Below are 25,546 nucleotides of genomic sequence, written 5' to 3' on the forward strand. Positions count from 1 at the left end.
GGCCAAGACTCAAGACTATTTGCCGCAAGGAACATGACGAACGAGATCATAGATAGCCTCAAACGACTGCACGCTCAAGTACGATAGTGGGGTACCCATGCACCAAGTTTCGCCCGAGGTGTGACATTGGCCGGATGCCGTACCGTGTTCCCTCACCCCGCAGATAAATCACGTAGCTGGGACCTTTTTTCATCTGATCCTTTCTTCTATTCTCTCTTGATCGATGTCATCTGCATCTTCTGCATTCTCCCTCAAACACAACGACCATGTATGGATCGGAAGACACGGCAACCATGAAGAATCCCACGACGCAGAAGAAGGTCGACTCCTCCGCGCCGGCGTACGGCGCAGAGGACATCTCCATCAGCTCCGGCATGGACATCTTGGAAAACGAGGGCGAGGATCCCGTGCTCGCCAAGAAGATGCACCTCGTCAATGACGTACGATACACAACTCTACGCTCTCACGGGTCTCCCCGACTCATGCGGACGCGACCACTCTCGAAGACTCATGTGCAATGAGATCTCAATGGCCCAAAGAACGGAACTGACCTCTACAGGCTAACGACGAGATCGGCTGGACTCCCTTTCACTGGAAGCTCTTCATGCTCAACGGCTTCGGCTACGCTGTCGACTCGCTTATCGCGCTTGTTCAATCCGTTACGAACGCGGCGGTGTACCTCGAGCTGGCGTCGCCGTCGGACTACGTCAACGCCGGTACTGTGTCGTTGTATGTCGGTCTCTTGATTGGAGCGATTTTCTGGGGTTTCGGGGCCGACATCATTGGCAGGAGGATTGCCTTCAACGGTATGATCTACTCCACTCAGGTCCAAGTCAGGTGGGAAACTCACATCAATCAGTTACGCTTCTGATCACTTCTCTCGCGACTATCATATCCGGCGCAAGCCCTAACCTGGTTTTCTGGGCCGCATTCGTTGCTATTTCGGCATTTGGCGCGGGTGGAAACTTGGTCCTTGACCCGACGGTGTTTCTCGAGTTTCTCCCCAGCAACAAGCAATGGACTGTGACGGCTCTCGCTCTTTGGTGGGGATTGGGCCAGGCCATCGTTGGCTTCATCAGTTGGGGATTCTTGAGTGAGTTGCGAAAGCATCTCGGTGTCCTAAAATGGAAACTTTTGTATTGATACTGACTCATCCTCAGCCCAGGAGCGATGGAACTGTGTTGAAGGACAAACGTGCAACTGGTCAACCAACGCCGGCTGGAGATACGTTTCCTTCACCTCGGGCGCCTTTGTCTTCGTGGCCTCGATTCTGCGCGTCACCATCATGCGCCTGCAAGAGACACCGAAGTACCTTCTCAGCGTTGGTCGCGACGAGGATCTTGTCCGCAACTACCAGAAGCTGGCGCAGAAGTACAACAGGCCGTGTTCACTCACTCTTGAGAAGCTTGAGGCGTGCGGGCAAATCAAGTCTGCCGGGCAAAAGCGTAACAGTTTCAAATTCGTCATTCGTGAGTTGGGTGCCCACGTTAAGGGCCTCTTCGTCACCAAGAAGATGAGCCGGAGCACTTCCATGGTCTGGATGTCATGGACGCTGATCGGTCTGGCGTACCCACTGTTCTATGTTTTCCTCCCGTGAGTACTTGCAAGTTGATGCATGAGTGACAAGGAAGCTGATGAGTTGCAGATCTTACCTTTCGACTCGAGTCCCTGACGCGGAGGAGACGCCATACGAAACCTGGCGTAACTTCACCCTGACAAACATTTCGGGCGTTCCTGGACCGATCCTGGCTGGTATTCTTGCCAATATTCCTAAGGTTGGTCGCAAGTACACCATGGTCATCGGAGCCATCATCTCCATGGCGCTGTTCTTCGGGTACACGGCCGTGAGCACACCAGCGCAGAATGTTGGCATTAGCTGTGCAATTGGTGAGTTTTCAGAAACATTGAGAAGCGCAAAAGTTCCAAGACTGACGATTTATGCAGCATTTGGCATCAATATCTACTACGGCACCCTCTACGCATACACTGTCGAAGTATTCCCTTCCGCTCACCGTGCGACTGGCAACGGCATCGCTGTAGCCTTCAACCGTTTGATGGGCATTGTCTCCGCCTTCGTCGCGTCATCGGGAAACACCGCCAGTGCCGTGCCTCTGTACGTCTGCGCGGCGCTCTTTGGACTGATGGCAGTGGTTTCAGCTCTGTTCCCATTCGAGCCATATGGCCGCCGAAGTTCATGAACGGGGTTCGAGCCTTGCCATTCCATGACGGAGCTGACCCAAGGATAGAAAGGGCCTTCAAAAGCCAGGGAACACCAGCCAGTCGCGCTATCTGTTGCTTCACGATGCGCAATAATCCCCGACACGAATTCGGTGGTAATTTCATCGGAGGTATATATGGGTAACTGGGTGAACCTGGGACCGGAGTAACACCCGAGCCAGACTGACCTGCATCTGAAAGACTTTCTCCATACCTGGTGGGCAGGCGTGGACCGAATGACGGTCATCGATGTGGCCTAGTCTCCAGAATTGGATGATTGTGAGCAAGTTAGGAGACGCGCCTTCTCCTTGTTCAGGAATTTCCAGCAGGGCTGTTCAGGCCGGAATGTCAACTTGTCAAGAAATAACAGTAGACGATAGACAGTAAATACAAACTAGATACCCATCATCCTATGTATTTTCTGCTTTAATTGTTTAACGCCCGTCATTTTTACACCGGGCAAATCCTGCGTATGTCTTGCGCGTACCAAATACATAAGCTGTAAGTAGAAGTCGGGCTCACTACAGAAGTCGAATGCGGTCAACACAAATCCAATCAGACGCGGAGGGGGGAACGACGATATAGAGTAGTTAGGAAGGAATCGGAAACCACAAAACGGGGGAAACGAAATACTACGAAAATTGATTATTCGAGACCTCAACAATTTCTTCGTTGGGTTCACCAGGCCTACATGGGTATCTTGGTCGGTTGACAACCGATTGCTTTGCCCAAAGCAGTAATGGAGCACAATTCTCACCAGATGTTTCTAGGCTCTGACCAGTGTCACGCCACAGTTCCCAGGAATGCTAGTCAACTCGTAACGGCTGACCGGCCAAGACGTTTTCGGATCAAGGGTCTCATGCCAGACCTCAGGTTCGCTATCACCTAACTTGTTTTGACCCATACCTTGGATCTTGGCATGTAGAGGAAGAGCATGGACTCTATTCTTGCTCGTTTAGACTTACCCGTCGTCTTCAAAATATCTACTTTCGCCGCCGCACGCGCCATGCGACGGCTGTAGGACCGAGCGTGGGTTGACGGAACTGGTAAGAAAACGCGAGCCCTTGCGGAAACCCAAGTCCTCACCATTGTTCCGCCACATGTTGACCATCGTGTTTTGTTTCCAAATAAAAGATATTCGGCTCGTATTTCCGCCAGACTCGGCGAGCTCGGTCTCATGAAGGATGCATTTCATTGCCGAACTCCATTGACAGTAAAGTGGTGTTGAGTGCACGGTGCAGTTCCCTTGAGATTGTACCTACCGACACTTTGGATCCATTGGATTTGATACGCAAGTGTCAAATCAGTAAATAAGATGGACGTCATAGGTGGTCACAGGATCTTTCTTGGAAGTGCTACAATGTACAGTTCGCACCAGCCTCTACGTTTGCTCTTGCATTCATTGGCACAGCAAAGACGTTGTAGACTTCGAGAAACATCATCCGTACAATATTTCCCTAATGCCCAATTGGGAGAATCTTCCGCCGAGGTTTAATCGGTCGTCGTAGAAACAGAGCTTAGGCTAAGCTCAAAGAATGGTAACAACCCAAAACGGTTTCAACATCTGCGTTTACTCCCAGCCCACACCTACTGAGTTCGCCTCACATCGCACTCCGAAACACCTGCACGCCAGATCTTGCCCACACAGCCAATGTTTCTCGGCCGGCGCAAAAGCTCATTAGCCCCGTGATGAGCAGTGACTCCGAAACGGTCGAAGATCCCATCTCATCCCACGGGAGGCCACCCCGGCATCCCGCAGCGGCCCTTCGCGATCGGAAACTCCACCCGTAACAGAAGTTTTTGACGAGCTGGCAGTGAAGAAAGACCTAGGATTAGCATGCACGACACCGGTGATCACTCAGAAATGAAGTCTGGCCATAGCTTCAGCATTAAGTGGTGCTACTATCGTTCTCGTCAACTTAATCCGACTTCATTGTCAGCCTCATTCTCGAGAACCAGTCTAGATGCTCTTGGCTTCTCTCTTGGCTGCATAAACTCCCTCTCATTTCCCCTCTCCGGTGATTCGTTTCAGTTGACTTCCCGCGGCTGCATGTCGGCATGTGGATTTTTGGTTTATTGATCAGCGAGCCAAGTGAGAATAAACTCCAGCCTCGTCTGATTCACGTCTGACAAAGAATGCCCCCATACCCGACACAGAATGGCTGGTGGGATGGTTTGCGGGGAAGGGGCCGGAAGAAGTGGAAATTCGAGTGCCGCGGGCGTTGCGGCGCGTGCAGCGCGGAGCAAAAAGAAAGACATGCTTATTCGCTAGCCTGCATGCGCAAAAGCCGTTAATGGCGACATTGGTACTAAGTAAGGTTGCGCCAAATGTACCCCTAGAACTTGAGGTTATTATGTGGCTGTCAAAGGTGTCATTCGATACGCCGCGGACTCTATCGGTGGCGATCGCTCCAATGAGCCGGCAATAGTACAATGTCAACGACCAGACCCTGTGACAAGCCGTTCGCCATAGTAGCCATCCATGGCAATAAAACGAAACGATGGCAGAAAAAGTGAATTTTGCCGAAGGGGTCCAACTGTCTTCCCATGCTACCTCTCACAAAATCATTTCCGAACATGGGACGGCTGAGGAGCCCGCGCGGTTATTGTTTGTCCGTGCAGGAAACAACAAACTTTCGTCGCATCTAAATCTTCACGATATGATCGTCGAGTATGAAGATCGTTCCCTGTCGGCGGGTCAGGGAGTGGATAATTGGATATCGCATTGCCCGCCCAAATGCCAGGGTCCCGGTTGATGTAATTCGTTCTCGTTGAGAGAGCCTCATGGTGACTCCATGTCCACAATGTCGACCCCCTCTCGATCTTCGTTCTTGGCCGCAGAGACTTCATGTTGAAACTTCAACTTGGAAAGTCTAAGCTGGTCCAGGCACGGGAATTATGAGCTGGAGATCGGTTGAAGGCGAATCTAATAGTTCACATGGACGGGTTTCTCAAGGCATCAACCAGGAAACCACAAGGTTGGAAGTGTTTAGAGCTGGAGACGTTAAGATATATAACTTCAGAGCGTTTCCCACTTTCCATTTCTTTAAGAGCCGCTCCACGCTCTCACTCAGGCTTGCCCACCAAACAATTGTATTACAACAAAGCCCAGTTATGCTTGTCCCTTCTCTTCAGCACGTGGCCACTGTGGCCTTGGCCTACTACGTCTCAATTGGCCTTGCAGTTCCCAATGTGCAGTCAGTGACTGACATGAAGGATTTGAAGGAGGTGAGTTTTGAACACTTCGAGCGGTCCGTGAGACCCTCCATCAGAGCTAACACCATTGGTTTCTGGTATAGAGGAACGAAGCCGTGAACAGCCCAGACGTCGCCGTAAGTAACATCACTTCCCGATCATGCATTGACATGTCTTAACAACTGAGTAGGGTGTTGGAGAGGACTTGCAAGCCCGTGCAAACAAACGACCACCAGCCCGGCCACCAGCCCGGCCTCCAGCGCGACCACGCCCACGCCCACGCCCGCGGCCGCGCCCGGTGCCGGCAGTCGTAGTTCCTCTCGCCGTACCCCCTCAGCCCCCCCGTGTCCAAGTGAGGCCCGCTCCACCACCCAGACGAAGGCCCCCTTAAACAACATTGGACTCAGTAGGCTTGCGGAGGGGGTGAAGGGGACAGAAACGAGAGAGGTTGCCTGCGAGCTAAATTTGGTGATGTTCGACACAGCCAGCTTTAACTACTGGGCGTTGCAATATGTCAGGAGATCACTTTGTTAGGGTGCGATGATGACGATGACGTGAGGTAGGAAAACATGGGAAAAGGGTGTGACTATATACATACGCAATGATCGGCTTGTGAGATCGTACTGTGAATAACAATTTCATCGTTCTTTAAAATGCGCTCTATTCGGGAGACTTTGGATTTCTCAGTGCCCAAATGATCATCTCATTCACCTGTAAAGCAGATCATGTCGAAGACGCGGGAGTGAGAAACCAAAAAAACACAGTGGAGACGTACCTGGTGGATGAATGACAAAAGTCCCGTTGACGTACACATGTTGCCTGCCTGTAGCCACCTTCCAAATATGGATCTGTGCAACGTTTGGTCCATCTGTTGTGCAATAAAGACACATCACGTTGTCGCACATGCCATTCGTGCTATTTCAGCTCATCGTAGTAAAGTGACCTCATTTAACTTTCTAATCCCATGAACCCCCCCGCACCGTTTTGCAGCATAGTTCATCCTGTCCGAAAACGACCAGCAAAATGCTTGACTACGATTGGCACCTTAGCACCCCGCGCCTGTACATCTCCCACGTCAATCCTTCCAATAACATTCACTGCGACTTCTTCATCGAGTACATGAGCGACCGAGGGAGCGCCAGGCTTGACGAGCTATCACGAACCATGCCAAAACGAGAGGCGATTGCGAAGCTACACATCTTACCCCGCCTCGAGCGGATGGAGAAGTTGGGCTGGGGAAGGTATCTGGTCTCGCTCAAGCCTGAGGCTGTTGACGAGGATAGTTCAACTATTCCTTTCTCACAGCGCCTTCTTGAGCCGATCGGCTGCGTCACGATGCAGCTGGCTAGATATCCTGGAGGTGGTCCGACCGCACCCGATCTTGGATTTTCGTTCCTTGACAGATACCAAGGCAAAGGTTATGCCACGGAGGCTGCCCAGAGACTGATGAAGTATTTTGAAGAGGAGAGAGGGCAGAAGGGGTTTCTTGGCCTCACTGACCCAGAGAACGACAAAGCGAAGAAAATGTTCCAACGGATGGGATTCGAGGACAGAGGAGAACGAGATGTGGTTGGAGTCGTAGAAGGGAAGACGTTCATGGCCTCAGTTTGGAGTAAAGGACTGGAAGGGAAGTTGGAAGAATATGGTTTCCAGTAGCGAGGAAGTCGGCAGGCATTTGCGCGCGGGAACCACCACGAAGACAATTTAACCACTCTGGTGCAGAAGTTTTCGTTCATTCTTATCTGTATTGCCGGGGATACATCCTGAGCTGGCGCCGAACTCTGTGGAAGGCGTTCATGTCAAACTGAGAGAAGGAAAGGGCTAGGCTCTTGGCGGTCAACTCGAGCCAACCTTATCTCACACCGCGGACGGGGATGGTCTCCTGCGAAGCCTAACATTGAGACCTTTCTGCGAGACGAACCAACTTAAAGACAATATTAGACGCTTTCATGGTGACCAATGGAACATCGAAAACTTACTGGCACTTTTCCTCCAACAAAGCATTCGGGTCGACCAATTCGATGTCAAAATGTAGAAGTAGAGTAGGGATGAGCTGCCACATAGCCAGCACAAGATTGGTCATTGAACGCTCTGAAGAGTTTGGGCGGAGAATCTTACCTTTGCCATCTCCATCCAACTGATATCTGTCGTCAAATTTTAGCAATCAGGTTGTAAAAGGAAGTTTCCGCTGATGACCTACTTCTGCCTATGCACATTCGCGCCCCGGAACCGAATGCGAAGAAAAAGCGGTCTGATACGGCAATGTCAGCGAGCGAAGGAGGTATTGGTACCACGTAACTTACGCAGGTCTCCATTATCCTCTTTCAGCCACCGCTCAGGTCTGAAAGAATGTACATCTTGGCCGTAGACTGTTGTGTTGCGATGGACAACCCACGGGTTAACTCCCACAACGGACTACACGATCATGGTCAGCAAACGACTTTCAACTCAAATTAAGGCCAACAAAGAACTTACCCCAGCCGGCATAAAACGTCCATCAATCTCGTATCCACCTTTGGGAACAACACGCGGCAGGGTCATGCCAACAGCCGGATGCAACCTCAAAGCCTCGTACATGGCAGCTTGGAGATACGGCATTTTCTCAGACTCAGCGACGGTAACGGGGTCACTGAGCTTTCCTTGTTGCCAGAGGGTATCGACTTCTTCAACGAGCTTCCTCTTGGCCTCGGGATACTTCAGCATGTAGTAGATAATTGCACGGATGGAAATAGCTGTCGTATCGCTGCCGGCGAAGATGTTCGACGTCGCCATGGAGACCAGATCCGAGTTGTCAAATTGATCAGGCTTGTCATGGTGCACAGCAAGGAGCTTCCCAAGGATATCCTGGTGGTCGGATCCACGGTCCTGCCTAGCAGCCACCTCGCGTGCTGCGAACTTCCTTAAGCTGCCGTGTCGAGAGGCGATACCGAGCCATGTACCGATGACAGGGGATAAGTAATCGTGAAGCCAGTAGAGCCAAGGAACTTGGCCAATCCAAGCAGCCGACTGCAAGGCATTCTCAATCTGCTTGAAAGAGCCGTCGTCTGAACCAACTTCCATGAAGCCGAAACGCTTGGAGAATGTAACCTCGCCAATTACGTCTAGAATATGTCAGCTAGAAGTCACACGGGCAAACGCGAGGCTTATTGAAGCAGGCGTTCTTGGCATTGCGCTTACCAAAGGCATAGAGCTGAACCCAATTGCCCATATCCACAGTTTGTCCCACCATCTCGTTAAGCTTATCGAATAGAACATGGATGGCGCTGTCCACGTATGGCTCCAGCTCCTTCAAAGTGGACATAGCATATGGTCTGCTGACCAGTCGTCTTTGGGCAGCATGGATCGCATCGTCGCGTTCAGGAAACAGGTCGAATTTGCGTCGTCCTTGCCAAACACTGTACCAGTCGGACTTTCGAAATTTTGACCCAGCACCTGCGCCGATTAGCGTCATCGCACCCCGCTCAGATCAGAACGACTTGCCGTAAATTGTCTTGATTGATGTGAGATCCGAGATACTCCTGCAATTTATGTCTATCAGTGGCCTTTCTTGGGTAAATGCATGATTCTTGCTCACTTACACTTCACTAGGTGCGATCCGGACCACCTTGCCATGGATTTCATGGAGGCGCATCATGATCACATGAAGGTCTCCTTTGTATGAGTGGTACGCAAGCCATCCTCGCGAGAGGCTGGCCCAATATGGCCCCGGGATGCCAGCAAACGATGAGAAGTAACGTTGATAGACAACCCACAAAGCAAGGAAGATGACTGGTGCAAATTTGAGAGCCCCCAGTAGCGAAAACAAGCTCGTTTGGTCCACGATGTCATTCATGTTGAGCACAGTTGATAAACGACGCAGCTATCGAAGCTTCACAGACGACAGGCTTCTTCAATAACTAAACAAGCGAAGTCTTCTTTAAATGTGGCTGTTCGGTGTCCCGAGGGCCCGAATTCCCAATAGGCATCTCCTTACTGGCCGATCGCAGTAGGATTACCCGGACTATCCGAGGTAGGTTGTTCCCCATGAGGTATGGAGTAGTTGATCTGGAGGGTGTTGCGGGGTAATATGATTAACTATTCCTCGCTTTGGTCGCGACTTGAGACGTCCGTCCAACCACCGAATTCCCCGAAACACCCCCGGCATGTAGAGTCGGGAAGTCGTTAGCGGCCCCATTTACGCCCGCCGGCCCCGCCCCCGCCATCACCGACGCAATGTCCGAAGCGAGCAAGGGCTACAGCTGCGAGGTAATGCATTTGACTATCTGGTACAATTTTGGTGATTTGGTCTATTTCAGAACATCTCTCGGTGATGAGACAAGGCGGTGGGCTGTAACAGTCTCTGGTACTGGGCTGGATCTGATGCTGAGGAACAATGGCAGAGCTCTTGAAGTCAAGGGACTCTCCTGTGCAGGGTGCTAAAGATACAACCTCTTTCATTGGTTGAGAAAGTAGAGCACCGTAGACGTAGACAGTGTCATAAGTAGTAATCACTCGAGCTGAAGAGGTTTATCGCCATATCTTCAAGTATTCAATTGTGTAACATCCAATGGGAATCTGCCAAGAGAAACAAAGAAAGACTTTGTGCCAATGTTTGAGGCTTGGGTCCTGGTCAGCTAATGTCACGTTGCACACGTTGGCATAGAATATGTTGGCAGTAAAGCACGTTCGATGTGATTGATTAACTAGCCCGATGTGTGGTTGTCATTCAACACTTCGATTGAAAACACCAGCGATCAGATGAACCAATCCCGAGGTCTGAAGGCATGAATTGTCCTGTTGGCAATGCATTATTGGGGTAGAGTGTGAATTGCTGGGGTAGAGTGAATCGCCACGAACCCAAAAGCGTGCCCGGTGAATGAATACCACAAGTCACCACAAGTCAATAATACTGACTCACGAGGTTCACCGCAAGGGGTATTTATTTTCTTGAAATGATCTGCGGATTCTTCTCTTCTTTTCACACAGATTACGAAGATCGCTCACATCACACCTAGAGACCATACCGATTCTATCCTTCGCAATGCTTCTCAAGGCTATCGCTCTTCTTCCTCTTACCGCTCTTGCGGCTCAGGTGAGAACATCACTTCATTCCAGAGATTCATTTGACTGGCCACTAAATTTGTAACCGCAGGCTGCCACCATCGGTAGCACCGCCTCTCAAGCCCCGATCACAGGCTACAGTGTCTACGTTCCTGAGTGGGAGGTCCAGGCCTTCCCCGGAGGAGAGATTCAGATCATTGGCGGGACAGTAGAGCAGGTCTTGGACGAGCTCCGCAAAATCAACCCCAACTATGACGAAGACTTCGGCATTGGGAACGTCACCGAGTCTGGGCTGACCGACGTTGTGGGTCCCAAGGCCGACTTTGAGGGAGCCGCAACTGTATGTGACGGCTGGGAACTTGCGAACACCGCCCGCATTCGCGAGGGAATCTCCCATCTCGACGGTATCGATGGGAAGCCTCACAGGGGTGCCGGCCCTGCCAGCTGGTAAGTTTCTAGCCAACCACTCTGGTACGAATCTTTCTTCCCCAAATTGCTGACAAACAAATAGCGGACGTGTCTCTTGCAGCTACAACTCGGCAATTTGGTGGTGCAACGATGTAAGTGACCTCGACTTCAATCATTTGCCGAGCGACCCAGCTGACAAGTGGATCAAGGACACCAAGGCAAAGGAGCTCAACTCTTTCCGCGAGATCTCTGATGGCGCGCTCTACGTCATCAAGAAGTGCCGTGTTGGCGAGAGCACCAGAGTCGCCGGCCAGGCTTTCCACAAGGACAATTGGAACGTCATCGTTCGCTGGGCCAGATGCTGAGCAAGTCTTGAGACATCGATTTCGGCCTTCATGTGGGCCAAAGTACTGAGGGGGTTTGATAGTTCGACGGTGGCTGTATAGCCCAGTTGTAGTAGATAAACCGGATGCAGTTTGCCGGGCACCTTACAGATCCTACCTGTTCTGCAGTTAATATGAATTTCGGAAGAACATGACCTGATCCTGGAATTCCATAGAAACAGGCGAAAGTTCCCATTCACGGTCACGGATTCCTCCAAACCTGGCGTTTTATTTAGTTCTGACAAATGGACCCATCTCTATCCAATGGTGCTCTCCAGAGAAGCATCGTATGCTGTTGTGACTGGTGCCAGAAGGCAACATCTACATTTGTGAATTATGGACTACTCTTGAGTCTTGAATCATGACCATCTCTCCATGTCAGATTCTATCTCGCAGCCTAATCGTAAGACAAACTCGGGGATTCCCAGCCCGAATGCCGGGATCGTGGGAGAAGGACAGGGTGACATGGTTGACCGCCCTGTAAAGAACCCCACCGCCCTGACTCAGTTAGGCAGGAGATCACTGCCGCGCGCAAGGCGATCCGCCTATGCGCCGGTAGAAGGAAACGTTTCCCCTTTTCGGCATCCAGATGCAACCCTGTTGACGCAACATCTCAAAGCCGTAACTCGTATGCCTGAAATCTTGTTAAATGGTGTAATCACACCTACAACGGTCCGAGTAGCGGCCGCTCCCGGCACCTAGGATGCATGTCATCAACCGGAGCCATTACTTGCAATGGTCTAGTAATGGCGACATTTTCATTTGCCAGTCTTGCCCCTGTCCCGTATTCGCCGCCTTCTTGACCCAATAACATTGACATTAATTGATGTTAATCAGCTAGAAAACTCTCCCACCGGCTAATCGTCGATATGATCTTATGTGCAACGGTACTTCCGACCCTGGTAGGCTTGGCTAGAGATTTAGGTACAAATACTACATGAAGGGACAAGCCCCAGCGTGAAAGTTTACTTGTAGTCTAATCACTGTCGCTCATTTTTCTTCATTATGATGGGGTCTCGGTTGATGTTTCTCCAAGCCTGCATGGCTTCGGTCGGTGTCTTGGCCACCTTGACTGAGGACCTGTATCCTTGGCAGCCTCCTCAACCGGGCGACTTGCGATCACCTTGCCCTGGAATCAACGCCCTCGCCAACCACGGACTCTTACCTCGAGATGGCCGCGATATTGACCTGGATGTACTGGGAGCGGCCACTGCACTCGGATTCAATATGGACCACGAAACGATGCTTCTCGTCGGTATTCCTGCGTTGAAGACTTCGACTACAGGAAATGCGTCAACCTTCCACCTCAGCGACGTCAACCAACACATGCCTCAAGTCATCGAGCACGACGGTAGCCTGACGCGCGACGACGCCTACTTTGGAGACTCTCTTCACTTCAGCCCTGCCGCTTGGGGACGCACGTTGGCTGGATGGGGTGACGTTGACATTATCGATGTTAGTAACAGCCATTTGTAAAGCTTTCATGGAAGTTTCAGCTAACGAACAATAACAGTTCGCCGCTGCTGCCCGGGAAATCAAGGCTCGATTCGAGTGGGGAGAGAAGTTCAACCCCGAGTTCAACGCCACATTTGCGAGAAGCGGTTCGCTTCTGCAGTATGCGCTCCTGTTGTCCGCTTTTGGTGATTATGGTGATGCAAACAAGACTCTTGTGCGTTACTGGGTTGAAAATGAGAGACTTCCTCTCAGTTTGGGATGGCAGCCACCTGCGAAGCCGATTATCCATGATATGAACGCTCTCATCGCAGCAAATATCTCGGCTCTGTGGGACGCAGATACCTCTTCAAACACGACCAAACGGGACTTCCGGAACCTCAGTCATTAAAGTCCCAATGACAGTACATCATAATTCCATTTTCATAACATCTGCTAAAAGACTTTCAAGAAAAACGTCATCACAGTTGAGGATTGGAACCCATGAGTACCTTAGACAATATGAAACAACTAGCTCTCGTTCTCATGTACATGCATCTGCTCTTCAACAGCGTGAACCGACATTTAGGCGTTCCCCTCGAAACACCCAGTTACAAATGAGTTTCCGCTGTAATTTGCTCGTAAAGTAGGTGTATCAACATCCTCTCAGCCTGGGATAGCAACCACTCACGAAACCCATCATTCACAACATGAACACACTCGTAGCGGCAAATATCTCGGCGCTCTGGATGTGAAGAAGCAGGCTCGGCGCAAGAATGTGGAGTGCGAAACAATTAGCAGCTATTGGAATGGCTTAATGACACCGGACCAATCAATACGGGTGTCGCAGTAAGCTCATCATCTTGAAAGTACGGCCGTATGCACATGGTACCGCCTGATGCTCTTCGGCGAATCAAAATCATCAAGATTCTTCAGCTACAGAAACGCGCTCCCATACGACTAATCACAACTCTGTGGCAGAAGACACGACTGTTGTACTGATGACTTCTGAAGGCGTTAGCTTTTCTCGGTGGCTTCTTTTGATTAGCAGCCAAGGTTCCGCTTTAGTTTTATTGACCAGTTTTTTTTTAGTGTTCCAGAAAGAGGGTTTTTTTTTACTAATAAGCTTTAAAGTATTAATAGATATAGTTACTACTATCTAGCTTTATCTCTTAAAGTTATAGAGAACTTTAAAAATAAAGATTAGTATAGCTATAAAACTAACTAAATTAGTAGGGATTTTAATACTATATTAACTTCTTGTTACGAGCAGGTCAGGGCAACCAACTGTGGCACAAAGCAAAAGCTTCGGTAATGACAAATCCATTGTCATTATCCCCTGTTCTGCACTATATAATTACAACCCTACAGCGACCAACTGTAGCGGTCGTAACACTTCTCTATTGTCACGGTCTATGGACCGATATGAAGCTTCGGCTATACCCTCAGCTATGTTACGACCCGTTAGGCACAACACGTTGGAACAACCCCGCCTGGGATCTCGGCGGCTAACGCGGAACATATGTAAGCAGTGACACAGGTGTAACCAGAAACCATCGGAAAAGGAAGAACTATGGTACAGGTCACGTGACTTCGGGAACAGTACGGACACAAGACAAGGATGGATATGTTGGATATGAGCTATCCTAGCTATCCATGGATATGTTGGATATGAGCTATCCCAGCTATCCAGCATCGTAAGGAACTGTTCGGAACCTGTATATAGTATGACCCTGAGCCTGGCTCATGGTCAGACTTCCATAGCTCTTCAGCAATCAACTTAGTATTCATCCTCAGGATACTCTCAGCTTACCTTCACTGCGAATTACTTGTTGAGTCTAAGACTGATCACCTTAGCCTCTGAAGATCTGATCTACTGTTAGCCTACGACCTATGACCCAGACCACGACCAAGTGTACTGTTATTACGTCTCAATCTCCAGCTTCTGTTAGCAGACCCTACTGTCGGATAGCTGACCGTAACACCAAGGTTCCTCAGCATTTGAGGTCGTACGATGAGGGATATCTTGTCATGCCTGCATAAGATGACCAGTCCCCCCTGTTGCCTGAGACGACGCCTTCCGCTTTTCACTTTTGTCCTCGGGCATTCCGGATTTCAGTATGTTCTCTGCCAAACTTTCAGATAATATGGTCAACGGTCAGTGACGGCCGAGCGATGCGTCTGGCTCCACCTCTGTGAAAGAAGACTCACAGAAAGAGTCCAACACTCCCCCGGTCGAGAAACAAATCACGTCAACATAAGGCTCATGGAACACCAAAGTATACTCCATGTCATATTCACGACCTGGGCCCTAGAGCTTGTTTCATTAAGCTTTTCGGTGGCCTTGCTAGGTGCCGTGGTGTGGATTTTTGCGCGCCAGAACGGGAAGCCCACAGACGACTGGTCTTTTTCCATCAACCTCAACATCTTGATTGCTACTATTTCCACTATCTACAGAGCTGTTCTCGTGGCTGTTGCCGCAACAGTCATCTCTCAGCTGAAATGGACATGGTTTTGGTCCAAGTCCTCCCCGCCCCGCTCGCCATCAGCGACTTTGACAGCGCAAGCCGCGGGATGTGGGGTGCGTTGAGGCTGATCCCAATTGTAGTCACACACAGTCTACCTACAATGCTGGCATTGATTGTCATTATTCTTTCATTCGCCACGGGCCCCTTTTTCCAATAAGCGATCAACACTGTACCGAGAAAGATTCCCCTCGCAGAGAAGACGGCCTCCCTCCCCGTATCATATTCAATAAATGGCAGCGCCAAGGAGACAGACATATTACCGAAGTTTGTCGGCCAATTTCTTGGGAATATACCAGATCCGCCCACAGGTCCGTGGTCTCGTATACGCGGCACTCGCCAGCCCTCGAAGCAACGATACCAGCATTCGCGCTTCTTGCCCAACCAGCGACTGTACATTTCCAAGCTGGTCTCCAGAGGAAACGAGTCCCGATCATCAGATCACGCATGCAACCATTGGTGTCTGTAGCATCTGTACCGATCTCACATCCCTTGTTACGAAGGTGAACGAATCCTATGCTGAGTTGCCGAACGGCATGGGAATCGGGAGATATGACCAGGATCCGCCCAGGTCAGCCTCATTGAGGATCAAACATGAGGATGACTTATCATGGGCTGGCGACGTCATTGATAAGGATACTTCAAAGAAGATTGAATGGGCATTTGCCAACATCACAGTTCTGTCCAGACGTGCAGGGCCCTTGGTTCCGCCGGCAGTTTCAGCAGCTCACATATTGTCGGAGTACGTTGGTGTTTCTTGCTCCCTCATTCCCTGCGTCCAAGCCTATTCTGCTTCTGTAAAAGATGGGGCGTTCCGAGAGCCTTTGGTCAAAATGACGCCCATGTACGGGGATGCGTTCAATCATCCAGACTTGAACACGCCTCAACTCTTCTTTAATCAATCGAGGCAAGGTATGCCTATGCCTGGACCACAACACAACTTGGCGGCTATTGAAGTCACCTGTCTGGCTGACGCCACCCTCAATAAGAGCGCTCAGGATCAAAGGCGTCAACAACGGACAAGTAATAACAGATCTACGAAAGTTCAAATTTTGGCTCCATGGAATGCACCGAATTATCCTGTTCAGGTAGTTCCAGATGCGTGTGTTTTCCGGATGAGTGTCTGGATATGGACGATTTTCTCTCATCTATGGCAAACAAAGGTCTTCGCAGGGAATTGCACATGGAACCCCCGTGGAGGGGATGCCGCTGACTGCGACAACAAATGGTGGCTGTCCTTGTTGTGGGAACGTAACAACGCAACATTCGAGTCGCTAACCACGAGGTTCTCCGATTTTGCCGACTCCATGACTAGCCAATTCAGGCTTGGCCTCGCAAGGGAGGAAGGAAGCGAATCTCTCGTTTACGGGACGGCGCTAGCAACGGTCAATTATACTGAGATAACTTGGTGGTGGCTGCTGTTTCCTATCCTACTTCTCGCTATTGAGATCTTTGCTATCGCCTGGGTTATCATACAGGGGCTGCGTCATCAAAAGTACGAAACGATATGGAAAAGTAGCATCTTGCCTCTGATTTTCTATCATGACCGATTTGTCGATTCTTCAAGAGAAAGAATCGGTGAAGGCGCAATTGGACATGCCACATCTACGCGGGATGAAGGCTTGCTTGAAATCAATGAGATGGAAAAGCTTGCGGACTCTGTACAAGTCAGATTGCTTGGAGGAGATGAGAGGTATTCTTCAGTGGTTGAAGTAGACAGTCTGTACGACGTCTCAATTGAGGAGACGGAGGGTCATCAGTTGGGCAACGACACTCTGCTCCGACGTACCTCGCTACCATGGTTATACGCCAGACGCTGATTAGCAAACAACACGTTGCTTTGGATATAGAATTACGATACGGAGCGATATACATTAGCATGAATATTGGTTGCGACGCATTACCGAGTTCAGTACCTAGCAGTCCAGGCCTGAATTCGAAGGCACGCTTAAGCTCAATACTTCCCACCGACCTCGCTTGCTAGCTTACCTAGTAGATACCATCAACCTGATTCCACTTTCATTTCGAACTCCAGTTAACAAACAGACACCCAAAGCTTCCGCCCAAACACGCTCGAAATTTCTGTCCCGTCTACTAGACGCAGTAAGGAGAGCCGTTCAGGAGATTTATAGAACATGTCTCCCCAGTCTCACAAGATCCACCCCTCACCCACTTGCCCTTAGTAGAGCAAACATCCCAACCCCGAGCTTGAACATAGCGGGAAGGAAGATGGCGGCGAAAGTGAAGGACTTCATGTTGTGTATTTTGGAGGTGTGATGAAACGTAGGCGGGGGGCCAATTGGAACACGATAATCGAGTTGAGAAAAGGGAACACTTGATGGGAAGAGATGGGAAGAATGATGACTGGGGCTCGATTGCGTTGAATGAGACGATGATCTAAGTACAGAATGAAGGCAAGGGATCACATTCAATTTGTATGCCTCCTTCAGGTTTTCCAACCCGGTGATCTTAACAGCTTGTAAAGTCAGTGTAACGTCCTCGTCGCCGTATGATTCTGGGGGCATCAGAACCACGCAGCCACCACGCGCAGACTTGTCTATCATTAGTTCTCTTCGGACAGATCTATTATTGGAACTCTTGTGTGTAGTGGTAGACCATGTACGGCAAGCCCCGAAGTCATGCATACTTTAGTCTCGGAGACAAAGTCGTCAACGGGGCTGGTCTTCGTGGCGGCGCAGCTGATAGAGCATCCAGAGAAAGTCGGTGCAAGGCATCAGCTATACTCTGGTTGGGTTCTCTTCGCATGAGCAGTCGGCCTGGGTCAGTCGCACTCAGGAGCTGAAAGATATGAGAAATTTCACGAGAACAACCGCCTACTGGAGTGATCTTGCGGTTGCAACGTTGAACCTCCAGGTATTCTTGAATGGTACATGATGCACAAAGAGGGCATAAGACTCAGCTGAAAATTGATTCACCAGATTTTGTCAACTAACTCGTAGCGTCAAGTTCATCGATGTATAACGACGCATGCTTTATATTATGAATCCACGCTTGCTGTCTATAACTGCGCTCTTTCAAGACCTAAATGACCCTGAACTATCAAAACCATATCCTGCGCCGAGGCCTCAGGGCCCAGGCAGCCCAGTATATGCTGGTCCGGCCTCACAAGGAGCGCTGCTCCCTGGGCCAGACGCCCCTGTTTATGAAATAACTTGCGATGTGTCTCGTTTGTAAAATTGAAATCCGAGCCCTCGGCCCAAAGATAGACGCGGGGACCTATTTTGCTGGCCATCGCTTCTTCAAAGTCTTTGAACCGCTGCGCCCACAGGGAACGGGTCTCCACTATAAGACTGAAGGCGCCCGGACTTACGAGGTCGAGAGTAGAGAATTGTCTAGATGATACTTGATCTTTTGTGAGTTCTTTGACGTAGGATGTGTCGATTGGGTTATCGGAGATGCGGTTGTTTGGTTTGAGGAGTTTGATCCAGGCGTGAGGCAGCCGTGCCCCGACCTTAAACTTTGGTGTGTAATGTGAGGCGTTTGCAGGCGGTTCTTTATCGCCATATACATATCCAATGTGTATTTCAAGCTTTCACATACCGGAGTCAGTCTCATGATTCGGAGAGTGCGCATCACATCTTCAGACTTACGTTGTCAAAGTGTTCCCGCTGCCCTTCCACATTCTGCGCTATCAAGTCCTCTTTCGCAGGGTCGTGTATCGTCTTGTACATGTTCTCTCTTGCCTCGTCCACGTCGTCGATACCAGCGGTACCCACGGCCTTCAAAAACGAAAAGATGGTCTTCCCGTTCTTGACGCTCTGCGAAGAGGCCACCAGCGCGATCTGGCGTCGGTCGGCCTCGTACGTGTCGAGAATGGACGGCTTCGCCCACCCCTGATGCACAGCTGCGATCTTGTAGACCAGGTTATGTGCATCAGCTAGGCCTGAGTTGAGGCCGAGACCACCTGTTGGTGGGAAGGAGTGCGCTGCATCGCCGAGTCTGTTCAGAGTCAGCATGCCGACATCTCGTTGTGGACATATTGCGTGTGCGACTTACAAAAATGTGTTGCCGCGTCTGTACTCTTTAGCCACTTTCCGGCTCAATACCCAAGGTCTGTAGCTCAGTATCTTGAAAGGTATGTCCTTTCCTATTGCAGCTGTAACTGTTGCGCGCGCGAGGTCTTCACTCCAAGCCTCAGCGGGGTGTTTATTTGACTGTGTCGCATTAGCTGTGCACTCGCAGCTCATGATTCTTCAATGTCTCACGTCAAAATTGCTGATCAAAACCTGGTTTCCGCCGAGATCGTACGCGATGATAAAACCAGAACACGCGGGGTCAACTATCCAGTGCAGCATGCCCACTCTTTCCTTCACGATGGGCCGCAGGTCTGCATTAAAATGAATCGTCATCATGGTCTCGTCTTCCAAAGACCGGCTGTCAGCATCCTTCACTTCAAAATGAGTGAGACAACACTCACATCCGTCTTCACCTTCAGTCTCGATGTTAAGAGACTTGCGCACCTCACTCTTAGCGCCATCACAGCCAATCACATAATTGGAGGCAATGGCCCAGCGCTTTTTCGTCGCCCGCTCTTCAACGGTAGTAATCACTCTATCGCCACGCTAGAGCCATGATTAGCTCTCATGTGCGCAGTAAAAATCAATTACAGCGCATAAGAACAACGGTCTTACCTGCTCACAGCATACAAAAGCAATGCCTTTTCTCAGCTGCACATTCGTGTCAAATGCAAGCTTCTCAGCGACAAATCTCTCAAAATCTGGCTGAGGCACATTGTGAATCATCTGCAGCAAGATTTCAAATGAGCATTCATCATTTTATCATGAAAACAGTCAATGGCGAACTCACTTCAGGTGTGCTTTCCAGCACTTCAACATCCATCCTCTCATAGGGTAAATAACCAATCCTCTCGCCGCTCAGGTTCGTCAAGAAATTAACCCAGTACGCATCGTCTCGGGGACTCCCGAGCTTCCGCAGCGCATTCGTGTCGAGGTCATATTGCCTGCAAAATTCCAGCGTTCGAGGACATAATGCGTGTGCCTTGGGCGCCGCCAGCCGTTGGGGATACTTTTCGATGAGGAGCGACTTGACTGGAAAAACAACAGTAAATGGGTTAGCTCATCGCAACTCTCCCCAGCGCCAACATCAGGCCGACCAACCGCCGTGCTTGGAGAGCATGTATGCTGTGAACAGACCCGTAGGCCCTCCGCCTACCACGAGAACAGGTACATTGACTGAAACAACTTCCATTTTTGGAATGTCTCTTTGGGCTTCTGTTTTTTTTTAATGACATAAGTTGGGAGGAAAAAAAGAATTGAAAAATCGTTTAATGGACGGAATACAAATTCCAGAAGACCGCCATCTGGTAAATTGTGTGTCTAGCGGGAAGCGTTTCCTGTCTGTCCTCTGCAATTATTTCGCTCCCATGGACGGGGATGCAGCCCGAGATCAAGTACACGAGGGAGACGATGCCGAGCCCGTCGGCTCCCCGACGTTCAACATCCCATTGGCCAGGCCCTGTTGAAGCCGAAGAGATGCTTCCGATTCGTCGAGTCATTCAGAGGCAACGTCAAAGCGGCGACGTCGCTAGTGCATCCATTGGATCTAAGTCAGAACTCTGCTTGACAGAGGCACGTCTCACGTTGCTTCTGAGACTTTGATGTTAGGCCCTTTTTAGCCTGCATGCTGAAGAAACGGCCCCAGCACAGAAGGAAACACGAACACGCAGTTCCATGGATGCGACCGCGCCACCCGGGGGCCGCTACGCCGGCCGTTGACCGCCACGCGTGCTGCCGTCAGTCATGTCAGTGTATGTAGCAGTGAAGCAGTGAAGCGCAGACAGCGAGCGCATGGGTCGAGTAAATCCAGCATGGTTCGAAACCTCCCTCCCCACCGCCTCCCACACTAGCCCAAGCAGTGACTCTGCTCATACACTTCCTCTCGCCAACCAAACGTGTCGTCGAACATTATCTGCACCCAATAACTTCCCTCGTAATTACGACCTTAATAACCAAAGAAGCAAAGCTGGCCGGCCGAGATATGGATGCGGATATCCCCACTCTGCCCGCTGGTACCTCGGATAACTCGGAGTCGGGCACTCTCAAGAGGAAACGTCGGCCGCGTGCGCCGGTGGCGTGTGGGACTTGTCGCGCGCGCAAAGTCAAGGCTAGTAGTTCGGTCTCGTCGTCGGCGATGATGATGGGAACACACGAGATCATGTTGCTGATCCTTTTTCGGCGATTAGTGCGACGGGAGCTCGCCGTGTTCAAACTGCGTCCGTGAGTAGCTGGGCAGAACAATTGTTTGACTTGATTTCATCGATTGTTCAGTTCCATGTCTAAGTGCTGACCCGATGTTCTGATATAGGCCATGAGTTCTCATGCTCGTACAAAGACAAGCCCGAGGAAGTGTACGTCAACCAGACCCAAGTGGATTCACCCCGTACCTGTTGTGTCTGAGTCTGACCATGGCCTCAGTAAGAGGATGTTCGACCCGACGGGCCGCATCCAGCAGCGTCCGCAGAGCCAGCCGATTCCCGCGGAGCAGCTTCACCCGTCGCCCGTGAGCCTGGATGAGCCGCTCAAGGTTGAGAATCCCGTCACCGCGGCGAACCCGCACCCGCCCTTCATGTCGGAGCCGCCGATGGAGCGCGACCGGGGGTCCTCGGTCGTCTCGTCGGAGCAGGAGGTTGACGGCCTGGGCCAGCTGAACGACCACACCGAGGGTGCAGAGTTCTACGGCCCGACGGGGACGTTCTACTTCCTGGCGCGTTTACGGTCAAGGGCGAACAACAGTGGTACTCAAAAGCAGCCGCAGCAGCCTGGTCAACCGGATACCAAGACATCACCCGGCGGCAAGACGCTCAACCAGACGTCCGTCGTCAACCTCCTCCACAGCTCGGACTACTCCACGTCGCCGGACAACCGCCACGGCCAGACGCCCGGGAAGGGCACGCCGTCCGCGAGCGCGGCGACGCGGCGCGACTCGGTGCAATATGGGAATGGGAAGATGCTAACCCCAGCGGACGCGGTGTTCGCGACGGAGGTAGAGCGGGAGTGCGTGCGGCTGTACTTCCAGAACCTGCACAACATCCACCCGATCCTGGAGCAGACGGCGTTCGTGAAGCGGTGTGATGAGGAGGTGTGGCAGCGCAAGGCGGCGCTGGAGGAGCCGTCGCAGCAGCGCCGCGGGGCGCGGTTCCTGTCGCTGTTCAACTCCGTGATTGCGATCGGGGCGATTACGGCCGGGGAGACGTCGTTGCTGATGGAGGATCACACGCTGCAGTTCCTGGACAGGACCGAGCTGCCTGGAGAGAACGAGACGACGTATCCGCCTATTAGGCTTGCGAGGCGGTATTTTGAGCGGGCGAAGCTTTATTTGGAGGATATTTGCGAGTCGAGCTCGCTTGAGACGGCGCAGACTCTGTTCCTCATGGTGAGAGCATCATGGCCGTTACCCCCTCACTGACTACGAACCAGGAACCTGCGGGGGAGCTGAGCTGAGCTGACGCCATCCTAGTCCGTTTTCTGTCAGAATGCGCTCAAGCCGCACAGCTGTTACATGTACAGCGGCATGGCCATCCGTACCGCGTCGGCCATGGGTATTCCTACCAACATCCGATCCGAGACTAGCCAGGAAAGTTTGCTCTGGTGGTAAGACCCTCACTTGCGCCTGTCAACCTAAGAGCAATTTTCTGACGTTTGATAGGTCTCTGTACTCACATGAGATGTATGTTGAGGCTATCCACACATGCTGATGAGGTGCTGACTAGCTAGCGAAATGTGCTTCTCCGCCGGACGCCAATCAGGATTACGAGGACCGAGTTCTTACTCCATCCCCTTCCCAAGAACAGCAGTACGTGTGACATCCACTCGAACTCCGTGCTATCGCTAACAGCTATCAGGGCTTCGTCAGCTCTTCCTCGTGCCTCATCAACCCCATGGTCGATCTCGCCAAGATCCTCATGTGGATGACGGACAACCTAAGCCTCCACAACAGCCACACATCATTACAGCGGCTGTCGCAAACGGCATTGAATCTGGACCGGGAGCTGGACGACTGGAAGTCTGGGCTCCCGCGAGAGCTCAGGTTCGACACTTCGTCGTTGGAAGACAGCGAGTTCGCCATGAAACAAAAGACAGTTCTCAAGCTTCGTACGCCAATCCCCTCTCAGGCTGCTTCACTCAAGATGATCAACTAACCGAAATCGCATCACAGGCTTCCTGAATGCTAGAATCCTCCTCCACCGCCAGTTCCTGATCCTCAAGACGCCAGAGTCGGACCGCAAAACGCTCTCCCGTCACGTCTCATCCTGCGTGAAGGCTGCGACTGAGACGATCCGATTCATGCACACAAGCTACCTGCACCGCCCATACTTCAGAACATGGTACGCACGTCTCACTCCTCTCTCCCTCCAACTCCCGCTTTCTATGTTCCTCGTTACTGATGATTTGTCTTGTACAGGTGGTACAACTGCATGTACCTCCTCGACGCCTGCATGGTCCTCCTGCACGTCCTCATCTCCAACATCTCCTCCCCCTTCTCCAACGAGGAAGTCATCGAGAACCTCGAGATGAGCATCGAGATCTTCAAGGCGATGAAGATGCTCGCCGTCGCGCGGCGGTGCGCCGAGATCGTGACGGAGCTGCTCCATGTAGCCGCGGCGCCCAAGACGGCGGCAGCAGCGGGCGGAAGCGGTGGCGGCAATCCGCCGAATCAACGACAGGCCAACGAACACGTCGCACTGCAGTCGGACCCGGCGACGGTGGCGATGAAGATACAAGATGAGACGCAGCAGGCGATGCAGCAGACGACCTCGCCGATGTTCATGACGGAGGGGCTTGATATACACCGAGGCGGGGACGAGCTCGGGGATAACTTGATACCGGGCGATTTCGACGCCAACCTGGTGGACCCGAATGTCGTGTGGAACTTTTTAAACTTTGAGCATTGGAACGCGTGGTCTGATGCCGCCTTCCGCTGAGGCTAGATCATCATGACAGTCCTGGGAGAGAAACCGCACGAGAACAGATGTGCGTTTGTATAGTAGTGTAACAATAGGGATACGCTCATTAATACGGGGTCCGGGGGAACAACCTCGCTCGGCCTCATGAACTTGCTCCCCTTCTTCACATGCAAGCAGCTGATATCCATTCATCCGACTTACACCCCCCAACACCCTCCCCCCACGATCCCCCTCTGCCTCAGCCACTGCTCACAAACCCCCGTCCACCCACTCACCGGCAGCCCCTCCGTATCCAGCGCGAACCCATGCGGCGCATCGCCGTACACATGCAGCTCCACCTGCCCGCCGGCCGCCTGCACCGCCTGCGCGATCCGGTACGCGTTCACCACCGGCACCACGGGGTCGTTGCCCGCATAGACCACAAAACTCGGCGGCGCGGGCGCACGCAGCTGCGCGTCGGGGATGACGGCGTCGTACAGCGCCTGCTTCTCCGCCGGCGGCAGCGGCGCCTTGTTCGGCACGATCTGGTGGCCCTTTGCGTTGGTCGAGATGGGCGCGTACCCTATAATAGCGAATTCCAGCTCCGGGACGGGGGCGCCTGCGGTTGCGGACCATTGGGGCGGGTATTCGGACAGCAGGGCAGCGGCGAGGTGGCCGCCGGAGGAGAGACCGCACACTGCCAGCGAGGGCACCCCGCCATCGGGAGAGATAGAAGTCTCCTTGATGAGGCGGAGGGCCTGGCGGCCGTCGTCGAGGGGTGCGGAGGGGGAGGTGGAAGACGTGGGGAAGCGGTGGACGAGGACGTGGGCGGCGAAGCCGAGAGAGGCCAGCCAGCGAGCGACCTGGACGCCCTCGCGGCCGAGCATGAGCTCGACGTAGCCGCCGCCGCCGAGGATGAGGACGGCGCGGTTGTTGGGGAAGACGGTTGGGTTGTAGGTGAAGAGCCAGGGGCGGGCGACGTAGGCGACGACGGCGGTGTCGAGGGGGGCGGCGGCGTCTTGGAGGGTGAAGGCGTCGGCGAGGGGGTCCGAGTCCCAGAGGGGCCGGGCGGCGTCTGCGCCGAAGAAGGCTTCTGACAGCATGGTTGCTGGTGTGGTGGTGTGAAGGGCGATGTGAGGGTTGGTGAGAAAGAGGATGAGGTTTGGTTTTATGGAGAGGATGAGATGAGCTGGGGTAGGTGGCTCTCGGGCTGATTTGGACCGAGGGCCGAAGCAGACGGATTTTATTGCGGATGCTGGTTGGATCTGTGACTTGTGGTGATGATGAATAATTTGAGTAAGAGTAGCGGGGTGATGATTGATTAATATCTTGATCTAAAAGCTTTGAACCAGCGTCGTGAGGCCCGGCCTGTTGATGGTAGGTCCGAAGGCGTTCGGAGTATCATCCGCGAAACCCCGCGTGGG

At 51.9% G+C, this 25,546-nt stretch overlaps 10 protein-coding genes across 10 annotated transcripts; 6 read left to right on the forward strand and 4 right to left on the reverse strand.

The window, feature by feature from the left end:
• Positions 1 to 266: 266 nt before the first annotated feature.
• mfs1-0-1 (MFS siderochrome iron transporter 1) lies at positions 267 to 2,313 on the forward strand (the record flags this gene model as incomplete). The annotated part of the gene is made up of 7 exons (XM_032026160.2): positions 267 to 440; positions 560 to 806; positions 860 to 1,093; positions 1,161 to 1,593; positions 1,646 to 1,887; positions 1,945 to 2,113; positions 2,247 to 2,313. 7 exons carry the CDS (start codon positions 267 to 269, stop codon positions 2,311 to 2,313), a joined length of 1,566 nt encoding a protein of 521 aa, XP_031877348.2.
• Positions 2,314 to 5,331: 3,018 nt separating this feature from the next.
• Positions 5,332 to 5,803, forward strand: CGGC5_v013944 (uncharacterized protein; the record flags this gene model as incomplete). The annotated part of the gene is made up of 3 exons (XM_066153010.1): positions 5,332 to 5,445; positions 5,517 to 5,549; positions 5,603 to 5,803. The coding sequence occupies 3 exons, from the start codon at positions 5,332 to 5,334 to the stop codon at positions 5,801 to 5,803; spliced, it is 348 nt and encodes a 115-aa protein (XP_066007688.1).
• Positions 5,804 to 6,435: 632 nt separating this feature from the next.
• On the forward strand, positions 6,436 to 7,068 carry CGGC5_v013945 (uncharacterized protein; the record flags this gene model as incomplete). The annotated part of the gene is made up of 1 exon (XM_032026163.1): positions 6,436 to 7,068. The coding sequence occupies one exon, from the start codon at positions 6,436 to 6,438 to the stop codon at positions 7,066 to 7,068; it is 633 nt and encodes a 210-aa protein (XP_031877324.1).
• A 319-nt stretch (positions 7,069 to 7,387) lies between these two features.
• Positions 7,388 to 8,713, reverse strand: andK-2 (Cytochrome P450 monooxygenase andK; the record flags this gene model as incomplete). Its single annotated transcript, XM_032026164.2, has 6 exons — positions 7,388 to 7,465; positions 7,531 to 7,556; positions 7,613 to 7,663; positions 7,716 to 7,827; positions 7,888 to 8,513; positions 8,590 to 8,713. The coding sequence occupies 6 exons, from the start codon at positions 8,711 to 8,713 to the stop codon at positions 7,388 to 7,390; spliced, it is 1,017 nt and encodes a 338-aa protein (XP_031877342.2).
• A 165-nt stretch (positions 8,714 to 8,878) lies between these two features.
• On the reverse strand, positions 8,879 to 9,244 carry PDAT9-1 (Pisatin demethylase; the record flags this gene model as incomplete). Its single annotated transcript, XM_066153011.1, has 2 exons — positions 8,879 to 8,930; positions 8,991 to 9,244. 2 exons carry the CDS (start codon positions 9,242 to 9,244, stop codon positions 8,879 to 8,881), a joined length of 306 nt encoding a protein of 101 aa, XP_066007812.1.
• Positions 9,245 to 10,432: 1,188 nt separating this feature from the next.
• Positions 10,433 to 11,225, forward strand: CGGC5_v013948 (uncharacterized protein; the record flags this gene model as incomplete). The annotated part of the gene is made up of 4 exons (XM_032026165.1): positions 10,433 to 10,483; positions 10,544 to 10,899; positions 10,964 to 11,012; positions 11,070 to 11,225. The coding sequence occupies 4 exons, from the start codon at positions 10,433 to 10,435 to the stop codon at positions 11,223 to 11,225; spliced, it is 612 nt and encodes a 203-aa protein (XP_031877326.1).
• Positions 11,226 to 12,248: 1,023 nt separating this feature from the next.
• Positions 12,249 to 13,086, forward strand: CGGC5_v013949 (putative sterigmatocystin biosynthesis peroxidase stcC; the record flags this gene model as incomplete). The annotated part of the gene is made up of 2 exons (XM_032026166.1): positions 12,249 to 12,698; positions 12,757 to 13,086. 2 exons carry the CDS (start codon positions 12,249 to 12,251, stop codon positions 13,084 to 13,086), a joined length of 780 nt encoding a protein of 259 aa, XP_031877328.1.
• A 5,132-nt stretch (positions 13,087 to 18,218) lies between these two features.
• Positions 18,219 to 20,428, reverse strand: tfdB-1 (2,4-dichlorophenol 6-monooxygenase; the record flags this gene model as incomplete). The annotated part of the gene is made up of 8 exons (XM_066153012.1): positions 18,219 to 18,749; positions 18,811 to 19,159; positions 19,217 to 19,374; positions 19,426 to 19,547; positions 19,638 to 19,782; positions 19,852 to 19,962; positions 20,027 to 20,268; positions 20,338 to 20,428. 8 exons carry the CDS (start codon positions 20,426 to 20,428, stop codon positions 18,219 to 18,221), a joined length of 1,749 nt encoding a protein of 582 aa, XP_066007825.1.
• Positions 20,429 to 21,047: 619 nt separating this feature from the next.
• On the forward strand, positions 21,048 to 24,161 carry CGGC5_v013951 (putative transcriptional regulatory protein; the record flags this gene model as incomplete). The annotated part of the gene is made up of 10 exons (XM_066153013.1): positions 21,218 to 21,290; positions 21,465 to 21,479; positions 21,545 to 21,587; positions 21,655 to 22,612; positions 22,697 to 22,830; positions 22,886 to 22,906; positions 22,954 to 23,032; positions 23,082 to 23,331; positions 23,396 to 23,564; positions 23,642 to 24,161. The coding sequence occupies 10 exons, from the start codon at positions 21,218 to 21,220 to the stop codon at positions 24,159 to 24,161; spliced, it is 2,262 nt and encodes a 753-aa protein (XP_066007824.1).
• A 179-nt stretch (positions 24,162 to 24,340) lies between these two features.
• On the reverse strand, positions 24,341 to 25,225 carry axeA1 (Acetylxylan esterase; the record flags this gene model as incomplete). The annotated part of the gene is made up of 1 exon (XM_032026169.1): positions 24,341 to 25,225. The coding sequence occupies one exon, from the start codon at positions 25,223 to 25,225 to the stop codon at positions 24,341 to 24,343; it is 885 nt and encodes a 294-aa protein (XP_031877329.1).
• Positions 25,226 to 25,546: the final 321 nt, after the last annotated feature.

Source organism: Colletotrichum fructicola (assembly GCF_000319635.2).
Source record: "Colletotrichum fructicola Nara gc5 chromosome Unknown KSG_Nara_v1_contig08, whole genome shotgun sequence".
In the NCBI taxonomy this organism is placed as follows: domain Eukaryota; kingdom Fungi; phylum Ascomycota; class Sordariomycetes; order Glomerellales; family Glomerellaceae; genus Colletotrichum; species Colletotrichum fructicola.